At 30.8% G+C, this 27,411-nt stretch overlaps 2 protein-coding genes and 1 long non-coding RNA gene across 3 annotated transcripts; all 3 read right to left on the reverse strand.

Moving 5' to 3' along the window:
- Positions 1-2,713: 2,713 nt before the first annotated feature.
- On the reverse strand, positions 2,714-3,741 carry LOC134271273 (uncharacterized; the record flags this gene model as incomplete). Its single annotated transcript, XM_062753503.1, has 3 exons — positions 3,679-3,741; positions 3,176-3,580; positions 2,714-2,835 (listed from the first exon to the last, which is right to left on the reverse strand). Coding segments are annotated over exons 1-3 (579 nt in total), but the record flags the coding sequence as incomplete, so codon positions are not given.
- Positions 3,742-7,325: 3,584 nt separating this feature from the next.
- LOC134271274 (uncharacterized) lies at positions 7,326-11,819 on the reverse strand. The gene is made up of 3 exons (XR_009992992.1): positions 10,972-11,819; positions 10,249-10,456; positions 7,326-7,628 (listed from the first exon to the last, which is right to left on the reverse strand). It is a non-coding gene; the product is annotated as an uncharacterized LOC134271274 (long non-coding RNA).
- Positions 11,820-14,223: 2,404 nt separating this feature from the next.
- On the reverse strand, positions 14,224-21,466 carry LOC134271275 (uncharacterized). Its single transcript, XM_062753504.1, has 5 exons — positions 21,169-21,466; positions 20,689-20,810; positions 18,127-18,388; positions 17,881-18,020; positions 14,224-14,858 (listed from the first exon to the last, which is right to left on the reverse strand). The coding sequence occupies exons 1-5, from the start codon at positions 21,464-21,466 to the stop codon at positions 14,556-14,558; spliced, it is 1,125 nt and encodes a 374-aa protein (XP_062609488.1). The 3' UTR covers positions 14,224-14,555.
- Between the last annotated feature and the right edge of the window lie 5,945 nt (positions 21,467-27,411).

Raw genomic sequence — 27,411 nt, forward strand, 5'->3', positions numbered from 1 at the left:
TCTCAAAATTTTAAAGAACAATGAATTTAATTATAATTTTTTTATAATCAAAGACTTGAAGAAATTTTCAAATGTAAGTTAAATTAATAATTAGAGAAGATTAAAGTTTCAAAATATATCAGATAAATACAACTTTCAAACAAACTAGAAGTATGTTAGCTTTTAAAAGCTTCCAATGAAGACACAGATTTGTGCCATATTCCCCTTAAGAAAGGTGTTTTTGTATTTCTCTTAGTAAACAATCAGAACTTTCTGTTTTTGTTTTTTTTTCAGTTTGTGTCTTTAACTTAACCATATGCTAAAAATAAGAATTATTCAAATATAGGAAGTATATAAAAATACAACTAATTTATCCTAAAAATTTAAGAAAAGTAGAGAAAATCTAGATTATCCAATATTATTTTAGTTAAATTATTCAGTTTTGGTAACATCATCTTATAGGCCCTATATAATGCATGTAGTATCCTTTTATGGAAAAAGAAAAACATTCAATCTTTTGAAATGCATGTAGGGATCACATGATTGGCTACAGTAATTTTTACTCTTAATGTAGAGGGAAAAAGTAATGTCTTTAACTTAACCTAGCCTCTAATATAAAACGGTCAAACTTAATCTCACTTATATCAACACTTAGTGATATCTGTGAAAAATTCATTAATTTTTAAATACAAGAAATAAGAGAAGAATCCTACCTTAATAAAATCCACGTAAATAAGTGTAAAAAATGGTATCATTAAAAACAAACAGAAATAAGTTCTAAGTTTTCATTTAGTGTATGAAATGTCAAAATGAAACACATGGTACATAGTCGTTGATAACTCATTATATGCTTTAATATTGAAATTTTATTACGTGTACTTCGAAAAAAAAAGTTTATTTCCTAATGTTCCACTCCATTTATGGAACTCACAAAATGTAATGAAAAGGTAAACACTGCAAACAGTGATCGATCATTTAAAAATCTACAAACAATTTATAATTCTGTGAACAGGGTATAAAACAGGGATGAATAGAAATCAACAGGTATATGAGATGCCTAAGGGAAGTAATCACCTTTTTTTTTGAAGAAACACCCCGAGCTCACTAAGTATTGAATATATACGAGATCATTCCAAAAGTTCGTAGAATTTTGTCATAACTTTTATATCTGATGTCATATTATAACCAAATTTACTACGGATATTTTAACAAACAATTAATATAATTTGAGCAAATAAAATTGGAAAATACCTTGATAATTATCAAAATTATCAAAGATTTAAGACAGCAAAAATTGGGTCATGGATCAGTGTCAAAGTTGAGCTATATACTAATAATACACTTTATAATATCTAGAGTCATATCTCTTAAAAATGGCGCTTAAACGAAATAAAATTGAAATGTTTAAATTTAGTATTGTTCTATTACTTCAGATGCTAAAATTATGCAAAACATCGCTTCTATTAAAAGATAATTTCTAAAGGCAGATAGAGTAGACTTCATGAAAAAAAGCAAAATAAAAAAACCGATAACTTTGAAGGACGTCTTGGAGCAGCAAGTAGCGATAAAATTTTGTTTTGCATTCTGAAAACCTTTAAATCAAACTCAGACAATGCTTAATGAACCAGGAAATAGATACAAAAAGTAAAAAATAGATATAAACTATTTGTTTATAATAGGAATGACTATTTTTTGAGTGTTAGAGACTTTGAATCGGACCACGAACGGTCTGTAACGAAACAAATAACTGTGAAAAAAGTCTTGTCGAAGAGTTAGTAACGTTATGAAACACGATGTGCGATTCATTTTTGCGGAACTTGTATAAACAAGAGTTATGTGTAGATAAAAAATTTGAAAACATTGATAATACAACTTAAGGTACTCAAATGATTGTTAGCGAACTAATTGTCAAGGGCTACTATGGATAAGATTTTATGAATTGGGAAGAAGCTACAAACCGCGTATGAAATGAAAAGGCAGAATAATTTTGAGAAACTTTCTCGACGTTGTTTTTGACGTCACAGAGTTGTTAACCGTGCTCCCTGGTGACGAAACATGTTGCTTTTAAAACTATCTAACATGAATTCCATTTAATTAAATGGAATGAAACTTTACACACTGACAAAATAAATGTTTTTACAGAAGAAAATGTGTTGATCTAAGATCTGAAGATGTGTAAGAATAATATGATGACGGAGGACATTGTCTACGTATTTTTTGAATGACCCTCGTAGATGGAACATATCTAGATAATTCTATATTTAGAAAAAAATTAGACCTAGGATTTGGTATTAAAAAATCATATTACATCAACAAGAGCACTGTAAGACCAAATAATTGACGAAATGATGACTTTCAATACAATTCGTTGACACCCCTACATCAACTTATTTGACAGACGTCTCTTTTCGACTAATGATTACACCCAGACCATAACTCTGAGTTTCCAATGAGTGCTGAATACTAAAATACCTTAAACAGATGATAAAAAGATGATAAGGAAATATCACTCTATAAATAACGATGGTTGATAATATGAAAAGCTGATCGTCACCTCCTTTGTGACACAATGTAGTCATTAGTTGATCGTTATCGATTAGAGTTAGTAAAACTTCTAAATAATTTTTATTTATTTATTTACTTGGGTGGGGGGTACAATTTCCACTATCCCGGAAATTCTTCTTTAAAAAAGTTAATAACCTCATTTATAAAATAAAACAAACGTTTAACATACTTGGCTAGGAAGACCGTTTATGCTTTCAACTTCTCCGATGCATTTAAGCTGTACCACATCTCCTGGTTTTTCCCCGCTGCTTTTAATAATAGTTAAGGCCTGAATTTTCTTCGGAGATTGACCTATATAATTATTAAAAAATAATACGAGATAAATGTTAATTTTGAAAATTGATTTCTGGTTATATATTCCTAACAGAAACTATCGTTCTAGCAACATACTTTTTAATTTGGCCAGGTAATATGTATATTTGAAAAAGTTAGATTATTAAATAACTTCTATTTAATGATTTTACTTAGGTGTAACATTCTTGATTAGACATATTTTGTAGTTTTGTTATATTTAAATGGTCGATGATGCAAGCGTCTTCTTTTGCTGAATTAAATAGAGATTGTGCTATTTCTTTTTGCATATTATGTATCCATTTTTTTATTTCATCATGTCTACATTGAAAAATCTCACCTTTGGTCGATACGATACTTTTCTCTAGACTTTTGAACATCTCACTCCCGTTGGACACTCTACATCGGAAAATGGAGTAAAGGTTTGGGTCAATTGAACATCTGCTAAGAGTTAAAGACGCAAAAATCTGTATCCTGCATGCAACATACACTTCAGGATCAGGATAACATCTATCAGACGTGATAAGATAAATTTCAAAGTTCTGATCCGTTTTGAGGATGTAGGATCCTGTGACGTTAGTCTTTGCAACTTCTTTCCAGTCTTCTCTAGTGTTGTTTTGTCGGATTTCCAGAAACATTTCAGGAATTATGTTATCTTCATTGATATAATCATCAAAGTCGCAGGAGAGAATAACATTATTTTCCCCGATTGTAGTTGACAAGCTGGCAAACAAACTCCAGTGCCCTGTATGCATACTAAGAACTTCAAGAAAAAGTTCCAACTGAAACTTTTTTTTCTAACAATGCATGAAATCTTAAATTGAAAAAAAAAAGTTGACATACCTTGACAAAATGGACAAATCAAGAAAAACAAGATCACCTCATACATGTACATAGCTGAATCAAGGAAGTGAAATAAATCGCTATGTCCTTGAACTGCACTGTTGATGAAAAAATATCTTTGTAAATGATTTAAAGGGTTTTTAAGATTTAAAGAAGGGCGGCACTGGTAGTTCTAAGTATGGAAGATATGCTTCTGAAGCCGGCTCTTTGGATCATCATACATAGATGTACTACAAATTTAGCGAAAACCGTTTAAGGTTTTCAAACACATCAGATAATTCTATAAGTATATTTTTATTAACTGGGAATCATGTAAATGATTAACACATTCAGTGCATTTGACTAGCTCTTTGATACGAGTCATGAAGATAGATCATATAATTAGTTAAGTTTAAGCTTAAAAATGTTTTAGAATAAATTGTCTTTTATAGTTATGATTAGTTGTTGATAAATTAACTTTTCTGACAACTATTTCAGATGATTTGAAGGTAATTAATTAAGGTCTTAAAAATTGAGCATGTTGCCTACCTGGTCAATTTATAAAGTTTACATACATTTTTAACCACCAGGTTGTTAGCTAGCCTGTTATTCAATTATTGATAGATATTTATTTCACAATGCTAGCATCTGCAATCTGATTATACAGCATGTGTTTGTTTATTCTTTGCAGTCATCTACCAAAAGTTTTGCGAAGTTATATGCTCAATATATTGATGACTTTCACTACACATGACCATACGGTCTTATTTAACGGGGAAATTTCGGACGAGAATTGTTTTTAACTTTCCCTATCCTCAGCCACAGACCTACTTTATGAAATTTAGTGAGACTTTCACAGTATCTTAGTTACATCCGTAGTTCCATTTTGTTCTTCTCTTTTACAATTTGATACGATACATATTTTGGGTTTCCCATATTAAAACATGAACACTGTCATTCTTTCTAGGATGACTAAAGGTACTCATCTCTATCTGCAAGTCCTCCTATACCACTAAATAAAATTTAATAATAATTTCACATATTTTTTACATTATGCTAATTTGCACTTCCTATTTTACTTTTTGATCCGAAACTTATTTTGAATCTCTAAGAACAAAGCACGGACGTCGCCATTATAATCATAAGGGAGGCAGGGGTATCATTGAGTAAGCTCAGTGCTCACAGGCCTTCAATCTAGTTTTACTATATTTATCTAAAAATCTCAACTGGTAAAAAAATTAACATGTTGGCATTTGATATTGTTAAATCTTAGTCTTTTTTCTCTTTAATTCAATTAAAAAGCAATCATATTTGACACATAAAAAGCGTACAAAAGAGATTTTATCTAATATATATACAGAAGCCATCTAAGTTGTGAAAATATGCAAATTTAATTTACTTTTTCAAGGAGGAAATTATTTTTATAAGCTTTAATTATAAAAACAAACCTAACTTTGTGAACACTGTAGGATACTAGTACTGAAAAAACTTCCTTATTACAGAATATCCTTTATATCTCAATTTACATGTATTTGATAAGTGGCATTCAAAGTTTGACTCTCTCTCTCTCTCTCTTTCTCTCTCTCTCTAAACTGCAATTAGAATAAGATACCACGTTTAAGACATATTTAAGTTAGTGAACTATTTTACTTAGTAGGTAAAAACTATTTAAACTACCTTTTCTTGAGTTTTGTGTGCGTGACCATTTTAAATGGAATATAAAACATAGATAACTGTAATCCAATATTACGTGCTTCATCATTTTTTTGTCACCAGTACATGTAGATTATGAATATCTGGAGGTTTGCAACCAAACATGCTTTCGTCGGAGTAATATTATTATTTATTACATGAACAGTAATCACCCCTTAAATGTATGTCAGTTCGTTTAGGGAAGTTATCTACCTAGAGCTTGTCTTGTAAACTACATCCCTTGATGCATCATTCCGATTTAAATCAAATGAATTTATATTAACTTTAGAATGGGTCTGCTCTATTCATATCTGGAAAAATAGGAAGATTCGCAACGATGATATGTCATCTACAATGTATTTAGTTCAAACATCACCCATAGTTACGAAAATCTAGACCTACCCAAAACATTAATCGTTGGTTAATAATATAAAAAATATGGACATAAATCATCTCCTTTATCAAGTTTATGGTGTACATTCCAACCATGTAAGGCATCAAAGGGCTTAAATTAAAATCTATTGAGATGTTCCTCTTCGACAAACCTTACACTTAGAAACTTAAGATCGGAAGCAGCATCTTAACAAGACTAGTTGTAAATATCCCATGATTTTATCATCCAGGTAGTTTTTTCATAACAGAGATATAAGTTACCTGCAATTAGTCGACGCCCTGTCCAATAAATTTGAAAATTGTATACACACCTGGAAAGAGTATGTCATATCTCAATCATCATAAATAGTGATTATATGTCGGGTCACAAAAAGAACTTTGGACAGATTAGATAATATGTAGGATGTTACATGTAACATTTATAAGGGACATAAACCATCAAAAGTACAATAAATGTTGAAAGATATTGAAATAGTGAAAAATTTGCAAAATTATCATAAAATACTTTGGACCTTTACATGAACATCCGGCTTTAATGCTTCTCGATTAGTTAAAGAGTGTGACCCCATTGGACAGCAATGTATCATTACTTTCTTAATTTATACCCTTTTCCTTGAGGTTTAAGGCTTACGTATTAATATCAGACCCCAAGTCCACCTCATTTAAACAACTTCAATATTCGACTTGACTGACGTGAAATACTTTGACTCTTCGTCTTAACTGATTTCAAACATTCAGACTACAAATCGACAATAACCGTGTGTCTCAATCTATCTTATTCCTGTTGGGCTTAACTAAACAATAATTATTTATCTGTAGCCTGTTTATACATTTTCTTTGTCTAATTTTTCATCTGGTGAAGCTTTATACAGAATATAGAAAGAATTAATTCCTTCCTTCCTGACTTCATATTAACTTTTATCCACTGAATTGTTTTGATATTCCTTACAAAATTTGTATTTATGGAAAGTTCAAATTGAGTTAAGGGAATGAAAAATATATTTTTTTAATGCGCTTAGATTACATGTATGTCTTTAACAGGAGTGTAATAACAATGCTAATATAAAAAATTTCTCCGTCAGACCCTGGTAAAATATATTTTTTCTACGGTTGTGCTACCTGCTAATTCCATTGCTTTTAATTAACACATGAACACTTACCTAAATAGTAAAACGTATGATCTACAGTTTGCTTTTTGGAAAGAAAATTTAATGCTGACACAATTTATGTTTTGAAATTCATCGAGTACATTAAGCGGTATACTTATGGCCTTAATACAGAATCTTTTTTTTTTTAATAATCCCTCGAATTGTAATCGAGAGATGCATATTCCATATAAACTTCGTCTATCTAATGTTTATAGATTCAGGAAAATGAACTTGCACATTTACAATTTTTTAAACAGACACGAACATCGAATCCGAGAATGACACTCAGCACATTATTTTTTTCTTCACCTTATCAGGGTGAGGGTTAAAAGGAGATGACACATCTAGGTTAGCAATAACAAACTTTTGATAGATGAAGAAAAAATAGGAGAAAAAAATATTCATTTATTTTTATTGAACGTGACACAAAATGACAATTTTAAAACATATTATTGTTATATTTAATAGTGAAAACACAAAGGAAATGTAAAAAAGAGGAATATACTTATAATTTTCATAATACTGTATAAATAGGGTACCCTTCTTTTCGACCTCAGTACATTTATTCAGAAATACTCTACACATGTTTAGAAAATGAGTTCTTCTGAATCTGTTCTTGAGAAGTTCAAGACTGACGAGGTAATTGTGTCCTCAGGAAAAGGAAGATCCTCTTTGAAAGCTTTACTAAATATTTCAGCCAGATCTTTTCTGTTGATGATCATTAATCCTTTATGGATTCTACAATAAAATATAAACTTTTTAACACTGATGTTATTTGTATAACTTCCTGTTAAAAATATTATAGTCCATTGATACTCTGATCAAAGAGATAACTCTTAATGACATACTAGTATATATCTTTTATTCTTTTATAGATTAACCAAGTTGAAGTGTCTTTTTTGTCTAATTTCGCCTCGCAAGCTCTGCTATAACTGTTTGTATTTTACTTAAAGAATATACATTTTATTTGGAAAATCATAGATTATGGAACGCCGTCTCTGCCTTATCTGGAGAACTTTAATTATATGATGGTATTTTGTCATTATATGATGGTATTTTGTCATTATATAATGGTATTTTGTCATTATATGATGGTATTTTGTCATTATATGATGGTATTTTGTCATTATATGATGGTACTTTGTCATTATATGCTGGTACTTTGTCATTATATGCTACTACTTCGTCATTAAATGCTACTACTTTGTCATTATATGCTATTACTTTTCATTATATGCTACTACTTTATCATTATATGCTACTATTTTTCATTATATGCTACTACTTTGTCATTATATGCTACTACTTTTCATTATATGCTACTACTTTGTCATTATATGCTACTACTTTGTCATTATATGCTACTACTTTTCATTATATGCTTCTACTTTTCATTATATGCTACTACTTTTCATTATATGCTTCTGCTTTTCATTATATGGTGATACTTCAACATTATGGGTCCGCAGATGATCGATAGATTTGTAGAAGAGAGAATAGATGTTAAATAATACAAAAGGAAATATGTAAACGTTTTTATGCATACAAATTATATAGTATGTAAATGAGGTTTTCCTTTTTTTTTTTTTAAATATATATACTTCATTTTGTTGTTTTTAATCGAGATTTTACGAAAACATCGGTGTCCGTTTTTGGTTTTAACATTTATTACAGAGTACTAAATTTACCGCTTTTTGGCAGGTGATTATCATACTGCTGATTCAGTAATAAATATGCATGTCTCCTAAAGTTTTTATGCATTAATGAATTCATCTAAACCTAGAAAATGTTATGGAAAATTTGAATAAATTCTGTGCAACAATAAAAGGAAAACCCTAAAAATCCGAAATCCGGGACTGTCGGGAGTCTGGAAGACTAGATTTACCGCTTGCCCTTAAATTTGCCACTGGTGTTTGAACTTCTCTCGGTTTTGCATTTGACCATTTCTCTTACACGAATTCGATCGCCAATAGTAGTAATTCCAGAACTGCTCAATTGCTCATCGCTCAAGCTTAAAATATTTTCAACGTCTCTTCTCTCTTCTACAAATCTATCGATGACCTGCGGACCCATCATTAGTTCTTTGAGGATGCTTTTCAATGTGATCGCGTTTTCACAATTTTGCGCCATTTTTTTCCCTTAAACAAGTGTACTACTTAACGGTATCCCGATCCCGATGTTATACCTATTGAATAATGGCAAAGTACCAGCATATAATGTTAAAGTAGTAGCATATAATGACAAAGTAGTAGCATATAATGAAAAGTAGTAGCATACAATGAAAAGTAGTAGCATATAATGAAAAGTAGTAGCATATAATGTAACACAATTGACGTTATGAAAATTATTATCATTTAATTATTACATAACTATAAACATATTTAACTTATATTCTCTATCAGGTGAAGGTTCTTATATTGTCTTCTATTTATTAATGTGTTTACTATGTATAGATATTTGTTTGTTGTTTAAAATTCGGACGTGTGTAAACAGGGCATAATACTCCCTGTACGTCCAGTGTTTATGGGTGAGGATTATTCCACCTGTTATGTTACCCTCACGACTTTGGCATAAAGTGATCGTTGAACCACCCTTCGGTCGCAATATTACTTCTGATGGTCATTCATCTATTGCAATATTACACCTGACGGTCATTGATCTACCGCTACTATGGCCATAAAATGTCAATAGTACTGACTGATCAAATGAGTGGACAATGGCTGAGGAAAGTTAAAGACTATATAGCTCTAAAATTGGACTCTCTTTACACACAACGCTCTACTATACGACAAGGAACAACACTGACGACATACCTTCCCTGTACTGGTGATACTAGTGACAAGTTAATACTAGAACTGAAATTATTTTAGTATTCATTTTTTCTAACAGTGAGCTTATTAAGACTGTCAAATTCTACACACAAGTGTATATTTATATATTCGGACTGGCTGATTGTTTTACTTGAACTTTTTTGTTTACTTACGTACTTCATTAAAAACTTATATAAACCCCATTGCACGTTGTTGTGTTATAATAATGAAAAGTAGTAACATATAATGACAAAGTAGTAGCATATAATGACAAAGTAGTAGCATATAATGAAAAGTAGTAGCATATAATGACAAAATACCATCATATAATGACAAAGTAACAGCATATAATGACAAAATACCATCATATAATGACAAAATACCATTATACAATGACAAAATACCATCATATAATGACATAGTACTAGTATATAATGAAAGTTCTCCACATAAGGCAGTGACGGCGTTCCATAATAAATGTTCAAGCTATATATTATGCGAGTGAGCAGAGGTTTATGAACCTTAGGAACATCATTTTTTTCACTTACTTTCTGATTCTTACTCTACTATGCTTTGATCCTCCCAACAAACGTAGCAATCTAAAGGTCAATTCTTTGGCAGGATTTTCTGCTTCAAAGAGTTCCTGCTTTATGGAGACCGGGAGGCCCATCTATAAGGCGAATAGACCCGCCTCGTTCAAAGTAAAGCATTTACAGAGGGCGTTTATACTGGAAGGGTTCAAAACGGAAAATGTAACTAAAATATAAAAGGAATTACAATTTATGAGATTGTATATTAGCATGAAATTTTAACAAAATAAGATAAGTAAAACAAAAATGAAAAGGAAAGTGGGTATACGTTTGAAATATATAACGTTTTGAATTTTTCTCTTATAAATATTTCATAATCATTTTAAAGTAATATTCCGAAATAGTTTTTGTTTTAGTGAACGAAAGATCTGAAAATTGAATCAGATAAAAAAGGATATTTATCAACTTTATCTTCAGCACAACTTTATTTATTTTCGTGGGAATTCGATTCCATTCTACAAATGGACTTCATTAAAATGTTATGTAAAATCTTGGAAACAAAAAACTTCCATCGCCTTATAGTGTTAGGTATTTAAGTACGCTTATCTATTAAGACCAATTTATTTTATTTGAATGTCTGATTTTAGTAGAACCTTTCTTTATCTTCTACAATTCCTTGTTTAAAAACATTGCGAATGACACAAATATTCAAGAAAAATACTTCTTAAGCAAAAGACTTACCGGTACTTTCAGTATTTTCACTTGCAGCCAAATTTTTAAATTTCTCTTTCTTCTTTCTTCGCCTCTTCGGAAAACTCTGAAAAAATGTAACAAGTCATCAGAACATGATAATTCGTTACTGTAAAACATATGCATTTAACACATTGCAAATTTACTGATTACTGTAAACTCGTATTTTCGCGAAATAAAAACTTGTGCTTTAATTCTAAGATTTTATTTTATTTTTTTTTAACTGCATTTCATGGATGAACAATTTGTAAGATTAAATTCATTGAAGCTAATTATAAACTAATACTCTGAAATTCAACATCTTGTGAAAGACATGGTTCCATGGATGGATTTATACCAAGTAAAAATAATAATATAACCAAATAAATATTCTATCATAATGTATTTAAACAGGCAAATAGTTGTTTGGCTGTATGCTAAGCCACTTATACGTATTTATGTGATAAATAATTTCTCCTTAATTTAGACCCATTTTAATTGTTGGATGTATAATAATTTTAGATATACGAACTCTTATATTTTGTAGTATTTAATGAGTATTCGAGCTTTAATACATCTATTTTATCTTTCAAATCTACGTTCGCAGAGTAAAAGATAGCGAAAATGATTGATGGCGATGGGGTAAGGACAGAAGCATAAACCACCAGAAATTTTGAAGGTACGATCTGGTGCCTCTGAGGAGCAAAAATCATCCTCTGCTACCAAGTTGCAGCCACTGAACCCTTCCTATTAATCAACTAGATTTAACATTTTCGAACTGCCAGTCTAGCAAAAAAACCTAACTCTTGCTTTACAACAATAACGGGTAATTGAAAAATACTATATGCGGATTTAGAGAGTCCCTTAATGGGTCAAAAGTTAAAATAAATATATAACTATGTATGAGGCGCTAGGATTGTCCCAGAAAAAAAGCGAACATTTTGAATATTTCAAAAATTTTTCAACCAAAACCAATACTTTTGGCATGTACAGCTGTACATGTAGTTGGAAAATGATTTTTTTAACAAAATGATAAAAGACTGTGGTATCATATGCATATAAAAGCAACATTTAAATGGTGTTAAATGTCGGTGGTCAGCGCACATTTTTCTTTTTGGAAAATAGCATGTAAACGGAATTTCCTTAATTATTAATTTATATGGAAATATGTCACAAAATTTACCTCAGTACTAAAATTATTATGAAACACGTACATGGAGACAACATCTGATGTAATTGTGTATAAAAGATTCACTAATGACAAATTTCCGACAATATATTTCATCATGTCCCACAGTACTTTAAACTAGAGGTTGTCAAAATTGTTACGATAATATGGAGCATCAAATTATCATTTGAAAAAGAGAAGCATGGAAAAACCCAACTGTTTTGAAATGTTTCAGGGATATGACTCCCATCCATTTGAAAAAGAGATTTTAGCTATGGAAAAACCTGTATACTTTAAGCAGAGAGAGTCTTAACTTCATTTTAATTTTTAAAAAATATGCAAAATAAAAAAAAGGTTTATCCCGACATATCTGTAGAAATGTTTCAGGTTGACTTGATTGGTTATCTGGCTTAGAGATGGCAAAAATTGTACTATTACTGGAGAAAATAGGACCAATATCACCCCACCCTCCAAATAAAAACACAATATATATATATATATATATATATATATATATATATGAGAGAGACAGAAGCTGGACGTCATAAACGTACCTGAAAGCAATGCGATCAGTAATTAATATTAATAAGCTCGAACATGTTCTCAAGTTCAACAACTTCATGTTTAATAGCAAAAAATCTATTTCAAGATGTCTTCATTAATTCATTTAGGCCCCATATATCGATATTGAAGTTGGTGATGAAATTGTTATATTAGTAGTAATTAAGAGTAGAAATTTATAAGACTCCCACCTATATCTTATGCCCTCTAGCTGTCATCCCCCACACACTTTTAAGGGAGTGCCTAAGGGTCTAACTTCATTTATAATTTTTTAAAAATATACAAACAGCAAAATAAAAAATACATGTTTAACTATTGTTTCATTTCAAAAGAACCTACCAATTCTCCATTCAAACAAACGAAGCGTTAAAAACCCAAAATGTCATTACTCTTTAAAATCGAAAACTTTGTAAGCACATATCAGTTTTGTAGTACAAATATGTATTTACTTTCAAATTTAGATTTATCAGTATCATATAGTAAGAGATGACATGATTGTTTAAAGCTATTTTGGTAATTCCATAACAAACTAAATGACTTCACCAGAATGAATCTCAAAGCAGATTATTCTCTCAATTTAGTGTAAACTCTACAGTCTTTTACCATCTTCTATGTATTGCTTTCGCTTTGTTAATTAGTAATAAGATGGCATATGTTTAAAAAACTTGTATTCTATTAAGGTGCCTGGAGTGGAAAATAGTTATTTTTTAGTACAACATGTAATTTATTGTTTAAATATCTAGTGTTTAGTAGCTTAGTAGTAGTGCTAGTTGTTTTTGTTTCTATTTTTCCCTTATGACTTTTTAACTTTTTTCTTTGTCCTGAGGAAAATAAAATTTGACAATTTTTATTGTTCGTGTCGTTGGTCATTTTTAGTGCTTTATATATATATATATATATATATATATATATATATATATATATATATATATATATATATATATATATATATATATATATATATATATATATATATATATATATATACACACACTATTAAATCACACCTTCCCCTGTCTCCTTATGTTCAAGAGCTGTGTAGCGTATACGTATTGGTCTTTGTCACCAAATGTATTCTTAGATGTTAATGGCGTGAAGCCTCCGTCAAATACTGTCACTGGGTTTGTGTATAAAAAGAAATAATGACTGATTCATTTGATTTTTAATTTTTTAATTTTTTTTTCTGAATTTGTTTTGATATGTATAGTACAATTCTGTGTAAACTGACCTACCCTTTCACAACAACTACGAAACAAACACAGATTACTGATAGAACAACTGTAAATACAGATTTTTAAACATTTTAAAATTCATCGAATTTTTTTTATCTACGTTTAAAACGTTATGGTAAGGATATCGGATGGTCTGCAGACGGGCCGTCATGATTTACAATTTGTGCAGAACAAATATGAGAAAATTAATTTTTTTGCGTGGAGATTTTACGAATTAATCTGGACTGTTGTTGCTGATCTCTCCTTTTCTGTGTCGCTCGGAACTCCATTGGGAATGATGATTCGTCTTCTTACAGTTTTACCTCTAAAATTGCTGCATTTGCAATAATTTTTCTGCGACCGATATCCACAAACAGCGTTTATCGTTCGACTTTTCAGCGCATACGCATTAAAACGTAATAAAAAAGTCCCGTTCAGGGAAAAAAACTCACCTTATTGAAATGCGAAATTGAAGTTAATAATGGTAAACTTAAAAAAAGTGTATATCTTCTTTACCTCCTGTAAATTATTCTGTAAATATGTATCATCATTCTGATATTGACTGAAAGGTTCTTAGCTTAAATTGAAGAAAACAAAATTTCTTTGTATAAAAATTCTTTCGGCAAACTACACTGATTTTTAGACAAACTGTATATTTAATTGTACGAGCACATTTTCATTATATTTTTCAAAACAAAAATAAAAATTACATCTTTACCATTTATCCGAATTGTAAGACTTGAAAATTTTAATCCAGATCCACAGGAGCTGTTATAGAATTTAGAAACCTCACAGGTAAAATGGAGAACCTTGTCGAACTCCGTTACATGATAGGTTATTCTACTGAACATTATAATCTCTCCACCACTTTCATTTGTTAAAAGCTTTATTTCATCTTCTTGGGTTACAACTTTCATCCAGTTAGCATTATTTCTCTTTTTAATGCACCAGTCTATCTTCTAAAAAGAAATAAAAATGGAAAAGACATCCAAATTCATAAATAAACCTTTGTTTAGTCTAAGAGTATAATCTGAGTTGGTTTTCATTGATAATTAATCGAATAATGAAATTAATATGGGGCTTCAACCAATAATGAAATTAAAAATCTCTTTAACTACCCTTGTATCCGTCACAATTTTAATTTCCCCCGTATAAAAATCTTTAGTGCAATTACATTTTTTACTCAGCTATTGGCGGCGGAAAGGGAAAATAAGACGTTAATGCAAAGCTAACAACTTATTTTTATAAACATACTGAAATACAAAACAAACAACCTTTGAAAATCAACAGACTCGTTTGCAAAATCAACAGACTCCAATGCAAAACCAACGATCACTAATGCATTAAAACCAACAATCATCCACTGAATTGACGCTATATGGCGTGCAAAAAAAAAAAAATCTAGACATTACCTGAATTAAAGCTAGATGGTGCGCAAGTTTATCTACGTCATCATTATTTGTGTACTTTCATAGGAACGTAAATCCCATGAAATTGTCTATCAGCATTTGTCAATTTGGCAAACCTTGAAATGTATTATAAAATATATTATTGGTATCGAAATCATTTATCGGAATATATAAAGGGGATCCAATACTATATAAAGTTTACCCATTTTGTTCTCAGACTGATCTTGTGCAAATATTTTAGGGAATGACTTGTATGATTTAAAGCATAACGAACAGAAATTAGGACAAGATGTATGTGTTCCCATCTTTTTTCTTTCTTAAAAATAGTGATGGGATGTTGGGGAGATACTGTTTTCGGAGAAATTAGGAAAATCAGGGGGCCTCGGGGCCCAAAGCCTCGGGTTCGGGGTGGATGGAGACTCTGGCTGAAATTGACTTTGAGCATTTTTTATGGTCATTTAGAGTACATAATTTTACAGCGTGAAACCATTTTCTGTGTCAGTCAAAATGTCCTTGTGACAGGGTCTACAACGCAAAGATACCACCTTACCTTGTACAGGCGTTCAATTAAGTCTCACCCTTCTAGACGTATAATGTAAGTTTCTTTTACGATTTCAACTATTTAATTGCACATAAACCATTTACCATTTGGATCTGGTGCAAACTAGTCTATGCATGAATTTATCATTTATCAGACATAAGCATTTTCAGAATTTAATTTTACAGTTCTGTATTATATAATTCATACAAATATACAGGCGCAGATGCAGTATTTTTTCCTTAAGGGGGGGGGTCCATCATAGTAAAACATCTAGCCCTGGAGTTTCTTGACATACACAAATAAAACAAAACAAATAAACAAACAAACAAACAAACACCTTTCACAAAAGTGAAAAAAAATACCGTATTTTGGGGAGGGGTTGTGTGGGATTAATTTTCAAAGCTTTATACACAGGAACCTAGTACATTTCATAACCACTTACCATATTCGTGTATTGGATGAGGGGTCACCGTTTCTCTAAGAGGCGTCCAACGTCACTTAAAGTAAACATTGTTAAGTATATGCATTTAAAAACTCTGCAAAATCCAGGGGGGGGGGGGTCCGGATCCCCAACGACCCCCCCCCTTTCATGTTTAAATGCGTAATTATATGACAATAGTTTGATAACATTATTTTTTAGTTATTTTCTAACATGTAGGAACCATATCAGTGCGACATGATACTTCTTAAATTAACTAATTCTAAAAAAAAATTTGAAAGACGTCACTTTGTCGTACAAAGAAAATCAGAAATGGTACATGAGCAATGCAGTGCATGAACACAATAAAATAGTTTCATATTATGAACTTTTTAAGAGTGTAAGAGGCGTTTTTGTATTCCAAAAGGGATAACGAGATATCCAGGGAAATTTTCTCTTGGGGAAAAATACCAAAATCTACTACTGTTTTCTTGTATTACATTTACAGCCGTTTGTAGATGTCTTGCTGCCTCTGTGTGAATTTCGAGAGTCCAACATGATGCTTTCATCCGAGATAAGCCAAATCGATTCTAATAGACAATTTTGCAGGATTTACGTTCCTATGAAAGTACACAAATATTAATGAGGTAGGAAAATTTAATTTGGGTTATGTCTGTTTTTTGTACGCCATCTAGCGTCAATTCATTGAATAATCGTTGGTTTTGCATTCAATATTTGGTGATCGTTGGATTTGTTAGCCCTTAGTATATTGACAAAGGCTGAGGCATTCTAATGCTATCAAACTCTGCCGTTCATTTAGTCTCAAAGATGCTTAATTGGAGAAAAATCATTAAAGTTTATCGGTTGGTTCAATTTGATCCGAGTGACTGTTTGCAAGAAACCATTAACAAACCCCGACTAAATTTCACTGGGTGTAAATATTATTGAAAATTGGGGATACAACGCCCACGTCCTCCAGTGAATGTAAAACTGCTAAATCTGACAAGCTTACAAAGTAAAATATAGCAACCTCTTCCTTTCATTTTCTTTTAGATTGTTATGTTTATTGTTGCCTATAATATGTAAATATATCGGTTTCAGTGGTTTCTAGCATATAGGTTGCAGTTAAGATAATCGCATTTGGAAATATCTAAAGTTAAAAATGGTGCTTTTAAGCGCCACCGTCACCAACATTATTCAAATTCCTCTCTGCCTATAGAAAATATTCTACAAGAGAAAAAATTAAAATAAACTGTCTAAAAATTAAGTGAATATAAAAAAATTGTGTGTCTGGATACCTCTAGTGCATAAAGTGATACCGAAATTTATGTTTGCATAACTAATAAATTAATTAATAATGTGATTGTGTTCTCTGCTCCTACTTAAGCTCCTAAACCCGACATTTCAATGTTGCTATTTGTGAGCTCTGGCATTAAAATTAGTGCAGAGTAATGCGGAAGCATTTATTTTCATAATTTTTTGGCCAAGCAATAAAACCATATTTTTTACTATGTTACCTTTCAATATATATATAATTGTGTTTCCGAAACTATAAAAAAGTTCTCGTGAGGGACATTTTACAGTAGCCAAATAAACAATTCACGATATATTACCTGTTCGTTAGATGTGAATGCGGAAGCACTACAAGACAAATGAATTGTCCTACCAATTCCGTAAGTGTTGAAATTCTGATCGACAGCAACACCATTTTTGTCGTACATCAAGATAGGAGATACTTTCCATTGCCCGTCTGCTTTAAAAGATAAATGATAATTAGACAGTGAACAAAAAAAAAAAATCAAATAAATTGAAAATTAAAACTTGTTCAACTGAACCATGATTGTTTGTAAAATAATCACCTTCTGTCGAATTTTTTGTGTTTATAAATAATGTCGAATTTGCACTTCCTTTTCCACATTCACTTGACAATGTGTATTCGTCATATCCCGATTCACACATTATTTCTAGGTATGCATCACTTTGCATGATATGGTAATTGATCTCCGACTGCTGTACATTTATGCATCCATCTTTGCTGTTAGATACTACTGCGGTGATTGGAGGGTCTTGTAGAGATATTTCAGTGAATTTTCCCGCAATATTCTTGCACCACCTTATGTTCTTTTAAAAAAAGATAAAAATCACGTTCAAATTAAATAAAATGCGATTTAAATCGTAATAACATCGCATGTGAATAATATTGAGATACACGTAATGTATATAATTAAGGGGTTATTCAAGCAATACAAATCAGCAGACAAACAAACAAAATTGAGAGGTGTGACCAGGTACTATGGAGGCGTGAGAATCCCCTGGAGACAGGATAGATAGCCATGTATTAATTAATATGATCGGGAAATAATAGAAAAAAACTAGAAAATTATTTCAGTTTTAATAAGATATTCTACCCTTTCTACAACATTTGAAGGTTTTCGCCTTGAACATATCAGTTTTATACTAATACATCTGTATGAATTTCGAGGATAAAGGGTACATGTACTTATAAAATTGCTCAGGGTTAATTGGGTTTTTTAAGACAGCTTGAAATAACATAAAATTAACAATTATGGGAATTTTATATTGTACCCCAGACTGTAAAGTGTTTTTAAAGTATAATCATAATGTGTTAGCATTGAATAAAATCGACATAAAAATGCAAATAACGATAAGACCTTACAGATATCAGTTCTGAATCAGTTTATTAAATTTCAAAACGAAATACTGAGTAAATAGTCATTTGACACTCATTAACCATTACAATGCATTTTATTTCTTATTACATGTACTTCGACATAAGATATTTTAGTTTCTAATGCACTGCTCTTTTATTGAACATTAAGAGAAAAACTACCAAATATAATGAAAATGGTTTTCACTGCAACAGCAATCGAAATAAATTATAAGAATAGGTATATCAATAGCAATTCCAGAGGAGATTTGAGATGCCTAAGAGAAGTAAGCATCCTTTTTCAATAGGAAAAACTCATTTCGAGAGTACTGAATATTGATCATAGAGAGGGAATATTCCCTAAAATTAATTTAAAAAAGAACTAAGAACTGGTGCGAAAAAAATCAACAATGGCAGGTTACTGTAAGACTGAATAGTTAACGAAATGATGACCTTCAATCAAATTTGCTTACATATTTGTTACATCTACTTATTTTTCAGTATTCTGTCTTGGATAATACCGTATATCAGTTTTTTTCCGCGTCATGTTTTTTCCGCGAATCAGAACCTAAATCAGTATATTAAATTTACGCAAATCAAATTTTCACCATTTCAAAGTCCCGGTGATTATATTATTTACAATTGTTTAAGCCTATAAAGGAATCGGATGTAAAATGTAAAGTCATTAAGCTTGAGTTACTTCATACACGGGTGAGAAATAGAAATAGATCGATCGACCTTCACCTCGTCAGTTTCGGAAGACCCGCTCGGCTGATTACACACCTGTGTTGCGTACTATCTCTCAAATCCGCAGATATTATTTTTTAGATTTAAACAATCATAGATCATTTACTGTTCAAAACTGACTAGCAGCTCAGGTATAATTAGTTTAATAGCTTCTCGAAAGGAACGTGGTCCATATAATTAGGTAGCTTGTCAATTAGTAAACAAACAATAGCCTTGGGCTTATACCTATTACCTGTATCTTGCGCTTGTCCTCTGATCCCGCTATTTCTACTCTCTACGATATAAGTATTAGGAAATAATTCTACTACAAGAAGACAACTTTGTATTAAATTTACGCTGTTTTATTTTCCGCGATTCAGAACTCGTCGCGAACAAAGCGGAAATTGGATAACCGCGGAAAAATCCTGATATACGGTAGATCATACTAAGACCATGCTCCTGAGATCTGAATGACTGCATGGGTACCTAAAACCATTTACAGGTCAAAAGGATTGATTGATTGAATATTGTTTAACATTCCTCTCAAGAATGTTTCACTCATATAGAGACGCCACCACTAGTCGGTGGAAAACTACAAAATTTGTTTTATACTCGGCCCTTAGGGCCATTGGGCAGTGAAGGATCGTTTTCGTGCCAGCATCTATTGCGACAAGAAGGAAGGGATTTATATGTTTATAGTCACTACAACTTTTAAATATGAATGATGTAAGAGGTATATGATGGTTAAACAATAAGACAGTGGTAAGCAATCGTAAATTAAACACAGAAAGGGATATAAATAAATGTCTAAAAAAATAATTCAAGACATGTCTCAATATCTTTAAAGAATATCTATATTTTGTTGATGGAATCTATTGAAATTTTGCCTTTGCATATCTTTTTATGGTTGATATAAGACTTTATTTTTTTGTTAAGGAGGATGGATTTATATTTTTCTATTTGCTCTAATGCCGAAATTCTTTTTAAATATCATTTTTTTCGAAAAAGAATGACACGTTTAACTTACTTGGCTTGGTAGACCATTTATGCTTTCAACTTCTCCTATGCATTTAAGTTGCACGATATCTCCTGGTCTTTCCCCGCTGCTTTTAACAACAGTCAAGTCCTTAATTTTCTGTGGTGATTGCCCTAAATCATCACAAATTTTGATTCGAGATAATGTTGTTCTTTTAAATGATATTCATTCTTATAAACTTATTATTGAATGACTTTTGTAATATATAATTTTTTTTAAGTAAACAGGAAATATGTAACTGCAAATTTAAAGTATTTTTTTTTTATTTCCAATTATTGTTTTAAGTTTTACATACTTGATTAGACATACTAGTAATTCTTTTGGAAATTAATTTATGTTAGACAGTACCAAATATCGGTATGTTTTATTGAATTAACTACAGATTGCAATATTTATTACATAGTACACGGTATGAAATAAATGCTGAAAACTTCATACAAATCATTTCATTTTACACTCATAAAATCTCACCTTTGGTGGACACAATATTTTTCTCTGGACTTTTAAATAGCTTACTTCCGTAGAAAAATATACATCGGAAGATGGGGTAGAAGTCTGGGTCAATAGAACATCTGCTCAGTGTGAAAGACACATTTATCTCTATGGTACATGATATATTCTGGAGACTCCAATCAAACCTCTCACAACTAGACGAACGGATGAAATAAATTTCCAATTTTTGATCAGTTTCGAGGAGGTAAGATCCCGTGTTGTTAGTATATGCAACTTCTTTCCAGTCTTCTCTGGTGTTGTTCTGTCGGATTTGCATGATAATTTCAGGGTTAATGCCATAATTTTTTGTAAATTTATCGTAGTAGCAGGATAGGCTAACGTTATTTTCCCCGATTGAAGTTGAAGGACTTGTAGACAAGTTCCAATACCCTGTATGCATAATATATAATAGATTTCGAGTAAATACTCAAAATTGAACACTTTTTTCTGAAAATTCGTGAAATCGTCAAGGACAAAAATGTTAACATACCTTTACAAAATGTACAGAGCAAGGAAAGCAAAATCACCACAAACATAGCTTAATCAAGGTACCGTAGTAAAATATTTTGCAATGATCTTGAATTGAAACAGGTGTGAAATGTTGACAAAAATATCTTTGTAAATGTTCTAAGAGGTTTTCACTTGAGATTTAAAGTTGTTCTAATGCCTCTTAAGCCTGACTTTTTTGGATTTCAGCACAAACAAGTGTACTACAAATTTAACGAATACAATTTAAGGCTTTCAAACACATCAATTAATTTTACTTGCTTATTTTATGAACGGGAAATTCTGTAAGCGTTTCTACTCATCCATTGTCATTGATTAGCTCTTTAATATAAGTCATGAAGATAGACCAATAATGTATAATATAGAGCTTAATTGTCTGGATACTTGATGTTGCTGTGCTCTGTTTGTCATAAATTAATACGCAAGGTTGGGAGATTGAATGATCATCATTAATTAATAAATGAAAATGCAATCAAAATACCCTAAAACCTTAAAAATAAGCCGCGGCTTATTTTAAGTTTTGGTAAGAAGGTGGGGGCTTATTTTCAAAACCGTCTTATTTTCAAATCGCGGCTTATTATCAGTACGAAGATCTGGTAAGCGGTGAGAGCATAATCACGGCTTATTATCAATGCAATAAATTGTAATCGATAGATTGAGATCTACCTGTTTGTTCTAAATATAGATTATCCCGGTAAACTCTGAAACAATTAAATGAAAAGTGTTCAAGTGCCTTTAATTCCGGGCGCTCGTTTTTTAGTTTTAAAACAGTGAGGTTTAAATCATGGAGACTGGTAGTCGTACTCTTACTCCAAGAAAAAGTTATCACATAGAATTTAAAGTTAGGGTTGTAGAGCAGTACAAAGAACTGTCACCTGGCAATACGAAAAATCGTATAATCGAAACTGAAAGTATTTTGGAATTGATGAAAGCAATGTGCAACATAGATTAAGTCAGAAATAAAACTGCAAGAAACACCGAAAGGTTTGTAATCCAATAGTTCCTGACGGAAATCACTTTATCCTGAAATGGAAAGGCAACTACATCGCGAATTTATAGAAATTCGGGAAGAGATGGATTGAAGGCAAAATCATAGTGGTTACCCTAACAAAAAAAACTATAGTTAACTATAGTTTACTATGGTTAACAATAGTTAATAGAAACTTTGTAAACTCTGATCTACTATAGTGATCAAATTTGACACTTTGAAAAACTTTATCGAAAACTTTGACACTTTGAAAAACTTTGGCGAAAACTTGATAGTTTGAAAAACTTTGGCAAAAACTTTGACACTTTGAAAAAAATTGTCGAAAAATTTGACACTTTGAAAAACTTTGTCGAAAAATTTGACACTTTGAAAAACTTTGTTGAAAACCTTGACACTTTGAAAAACTTTGTCGAAAACTTTGACACTTTGAAAAACTTTGTTGAAAACTTCGACACTTTCATAAACTTTATCGAAAACTTTGACACTTTCATAGACATTGGCTAAAACATTGACACTTTCAAAAACTTTGGAGAAAACTTTTGACACTTTGAAAAACTTTGTCGAAAACTATGACACTTTGAAAAACTTTGTTGAAAACTTCGTTACTTTCATAAACTTTATCGAAAACTTTGACACTTTCATAGACATTGGCTAAAACATTGACACTTTCAAAAACTTTGGAGAAAACTTTTGACACTTTGAAAAACTTTGTCGAAAACTTATGTAACAGGGGGTATGGCAATGACACACAAACTCCTGTCAGGTTCTTTGAATATATTTATTCACAGTGGAGTGATCATATAGGTATACATAGATAGCCCTGTAAATATCATAAAACAACAATAAATACAATGTAAATATCACACACATCGTGTTCATTCATTACTTTACATGAAGATAATACCTAGATTATCATCCTCTATAATTTACACATTATCATCAAAGGGAGATACTCTTAAATATATAAATATTTACATATTTCTCCAAACATAATCATAAAAAGTCTCAAATATTAAAAACATATAAATCTCACCATTATGTGGGAATAGGCTTTCCCAGTATATTATCTGATGGACAAAATGTATGTCTATATGAATGGTGATCTGTAATTTAATACAATAATGTTTTTAAAATATAATCTATTAAAAAATATACCAATTGCTCCCTTTGAACAATATAATCAAAAATATCTTTGATCATCATAAAAACACATAATCTGAATAACTTCAAATTACTTCTAGAAAATACTTCATATTGATAATGTAACCAATAATAAATATGCATCATAAAATAACTTTCTCTCAAAATCATTCATTCACTTTAGTAATTAAGTGCAAATGGATATAGCTTTTGCATTCTATAGGATGAACATTTAAAATAAGAAAATATTAGTAAATTACCAGAGAAGGAAAATCTTCAGTCTTAAGTCTATGTATATAGGTCTAGTCTGATCAACCATAGAACAAAGAATACTCATACAAAGCGGGAAAAGTCCAGACGAACCAAGAAAACCAATCGAATCAGACCTTTCAAATCAATAACCAATAAAACCCAAAATAACAATGTCCACTTCCAATATACCTGATCAATGCCCTGGGGTATATACACATATGAACAGGTAATACAGGTAAGGGAAAACTAAGGTGTGGATCTAAGTTTTTAATAAGTTAAATAAAAGTTGAAATAAATATTCTGGTAAGTTCTATAACTTTATTATACACAAATCTAACACTATTACACTTAGACACGTTGAAAAACTTTGACAAAAACCGTAACACTTTGAAAAAACTTTATCAAAAACTTTGACATTTTGAACAACTTTGGCAAAATCTTTGACATTTTGAAAAACTTTGTCAAAAACTTTGACACTTTAAAAAACTTTATCGTAAACTTTGACACTTTCATAAACGTTGACGTAAACTTTTGACACTTTAAAAACTTTGGCGAAAACTTAGACGCGTTGAAAAACTTTGACGAAAACTGTAGCACTTTGAAAAACTTTATCAAAAACTTTGACACTTTGAAAAAACTTTGTCAAAAACTTTGACACTTTAAAAAATCTTTGTCAAAAACTTCGACACTTTCAAAAACTTTATCGAAAACTTTAGCACTTTCATAAACTTTGGCTAAAACTTTTACACTTTCAAAAACTTTGGAGAAAACTTTAGACACTTTGAAAAACTTTGGCGAAAACTTAGACACGTTGAAAAACTTTGACGAAAACCGTAACATTTTGAAAAAAACTTTATCAGAAACTTTGACATTTTGAACAACTTTTGCAAAAACTTTGACACTTTAAAAAACTTTATCGTAAACTTTGACACTTTCATAAACGTTGACGAAAACTTTGATACTTTGAAAAATATTATCGAAAACTTTGGCACTTTGAAAAACTTTGTCAAAACTTTGATAAGTTGAAAACTTTGGCAGAAACTTTTGACACTTTGAAAAACTTTGGCGAAAACTTAGACACGTTGTAAACCTTTGACGAAAACCGTAGCACTTTGAAAAAACTTTATCAAAAACTTTGACACTTTGAAAAACTTTGTCGAAAACTTCGACACTTTCAAAAACTTTATCGAAAACTTTAACACTTTCATTAACTTTGGCTAAAACTTTAACACTTTCAAAAACTTTGGAGAAAACTTTAGACACTTTGAAAAACTTTGGCGAAAACTAGACACGTTGAAAAACTTTGACGAAAACCGTAACATTTTGAAATAACTTTATCAAAAACTTTGACACTTTGAAAAACTTTGGCGAAACTTTGACACTTAAAAAAACTTTATCGTAAACGTTAACACTTTCATAAACGTTTACGAAAACTATGATACTTTGAAAAATATAATCGAAAACTTTGACACTTTGAAAACCTTTATCAAAAACTTTGACACTTTGAAAAACTTTTGCGAAAACCGTAACACGTTGAAAAACATTGTCAAAATCTTTGACACTTTAAAAAACTTTATCGTAAACTTTGACACTTTCATAAACTTTGTCGAAAACTTTGACAGTTTGGAAAACTTTGTCAGAAACTTTGACAATTTGGAAAACTTTGGCGGAAACTTTGACACTTTGAAAAACTTTGTTGAAAGCTTTGACACTTTGAAAAATTTTATGAAGAACTTTGACACTTTGAAAAACTTTGTTGAAAACTTTAACACTTTGAAAAACTTTGACATTTTCATAAACAATCTCAATCTCTATACTATAGAGGAAATAAAGAATGTCTGTCTGTCTGAGAGAACTTTTGGCACTTAGAAAAACTTTATCGAAAATTCTGACACTTTCATAAACTTGACTAAAACTTTGACACTTTCAAAAACTTTGGAGAAAACTTTTGACACTTTGAAATACTTTTGCAAAAACTTAGACACGTTGAAAAATTTTATCAAAAACTTTGACACTTTGAAAAGCTTTAGCAAAAACTTTGACACTTTGAAAAACTTTATCGTAAACTTTGACACTTTCATAAACTTTGGCGAAAATTTTGACAGTTTGAAAAACTTTGGCGAAAACTTTGACACTTTGAAAAACTTTGTCGAAAACTTTAACACTTTGAAAAACTTTGGCGAAAACTTTGACACTTTCATTAACAATCTCAATCTCTATTCTATCAAGGAAATAAAGAATGTCCGTCTGTCTTGTGCCTGGGAGCCACGCTTGAAAAACTGTGCGGCGAAAACTGTAACACTTTGAAAAAAATCTATCGTAAACTTTGACACTTTCAGTAAACTTTGGCGAAAACATTGACAGTTGAAAAACTTTGGCGAAAAGACAGAACTTTGAAAACTTTGACACTTTGAAAAACTTTGTTGAAAACTTTAACACTTTGAAAAACTTTGACATTTTCATAAACAAAATAAATAGAGGAAATAATGTCTGTCTGTCTGGAGAGAACTTTGGCACTTTGAAAAACTTTATCGAAAATTTTGACACTTTCATAAACTTGACTAAAACTTTGACACTTTCAAAAACTTTGGAGAAAACTTTTGACACTTTGAAATACTTTTGCAAAAACTTAGACACGTTGAAAAATTTTATCAAAAACTTTGACACTTTGAAAAACTTTAGCAAAAACTTTGACACTTTGAAAAACTTTATCGTAAACTTTGACACTTTCATAAACTTTGGCGAAAACTTTGACAGTTTGAAAAACTTTGGCGAAAACTTTAACACTTTGAAAAACTTTGGCGAAAACTTTGACACTTTCATTAACAATCTCAATCTCTATTCTATAGAGGAAATAAAGAATGTCCGTCTGTCTGTCTGTCTGGAGGAAACTTTGACACTTTGAAAAACTGTGGCGAAAACTGTAACACTTTGAAAAAATCTATCGTAAACTTTGACACTTTCATAAACTTTGGCGAAAACATTGACAGTTGAAAAACTTTGGCGAAAACTTTGACACTTTGAAAAACTTTGTTGAAAACTTTGACACTTTGAAAAACTTTGGCGGAAACTTTGACACTCTAATAATTAATTTAATTCTTTTTTGTTAGGGTTAAATCATGTGCAGCCGAAATGCAGTCGCTGCAGGTTTAATAATTACAAAAACGTTAGAATGTATCGTATCGAGCACCAACTAGTGAAGCTCAAAATTCATCTGATGCTAAAATTGGAGCCTTTAACTGTTTCCATAAAAAATGCAAGCAGAAACTGTACCAACCCTAACTGTCGCTTAAATTTAGTTGCCAACATAAATCAGTATCAACTCCCGTTTGATC

Source organism: Saccostrea cucullata, unplaced genomic scaffold (genome assembly GCF_032062105.1).
Source record: "Saccostrea cucullata isolate Sc308-1 unplaced genomic scaffold, CSIRO_AGI_Scuc_v1 ctg8763, whole genome shotgun sequence".
NCBI lineage: Eukaryota > Metazoa > Mollusca > Bivalvia > Ostreida > Ostreidae > Saccostrea > Saccostrea cuccullata.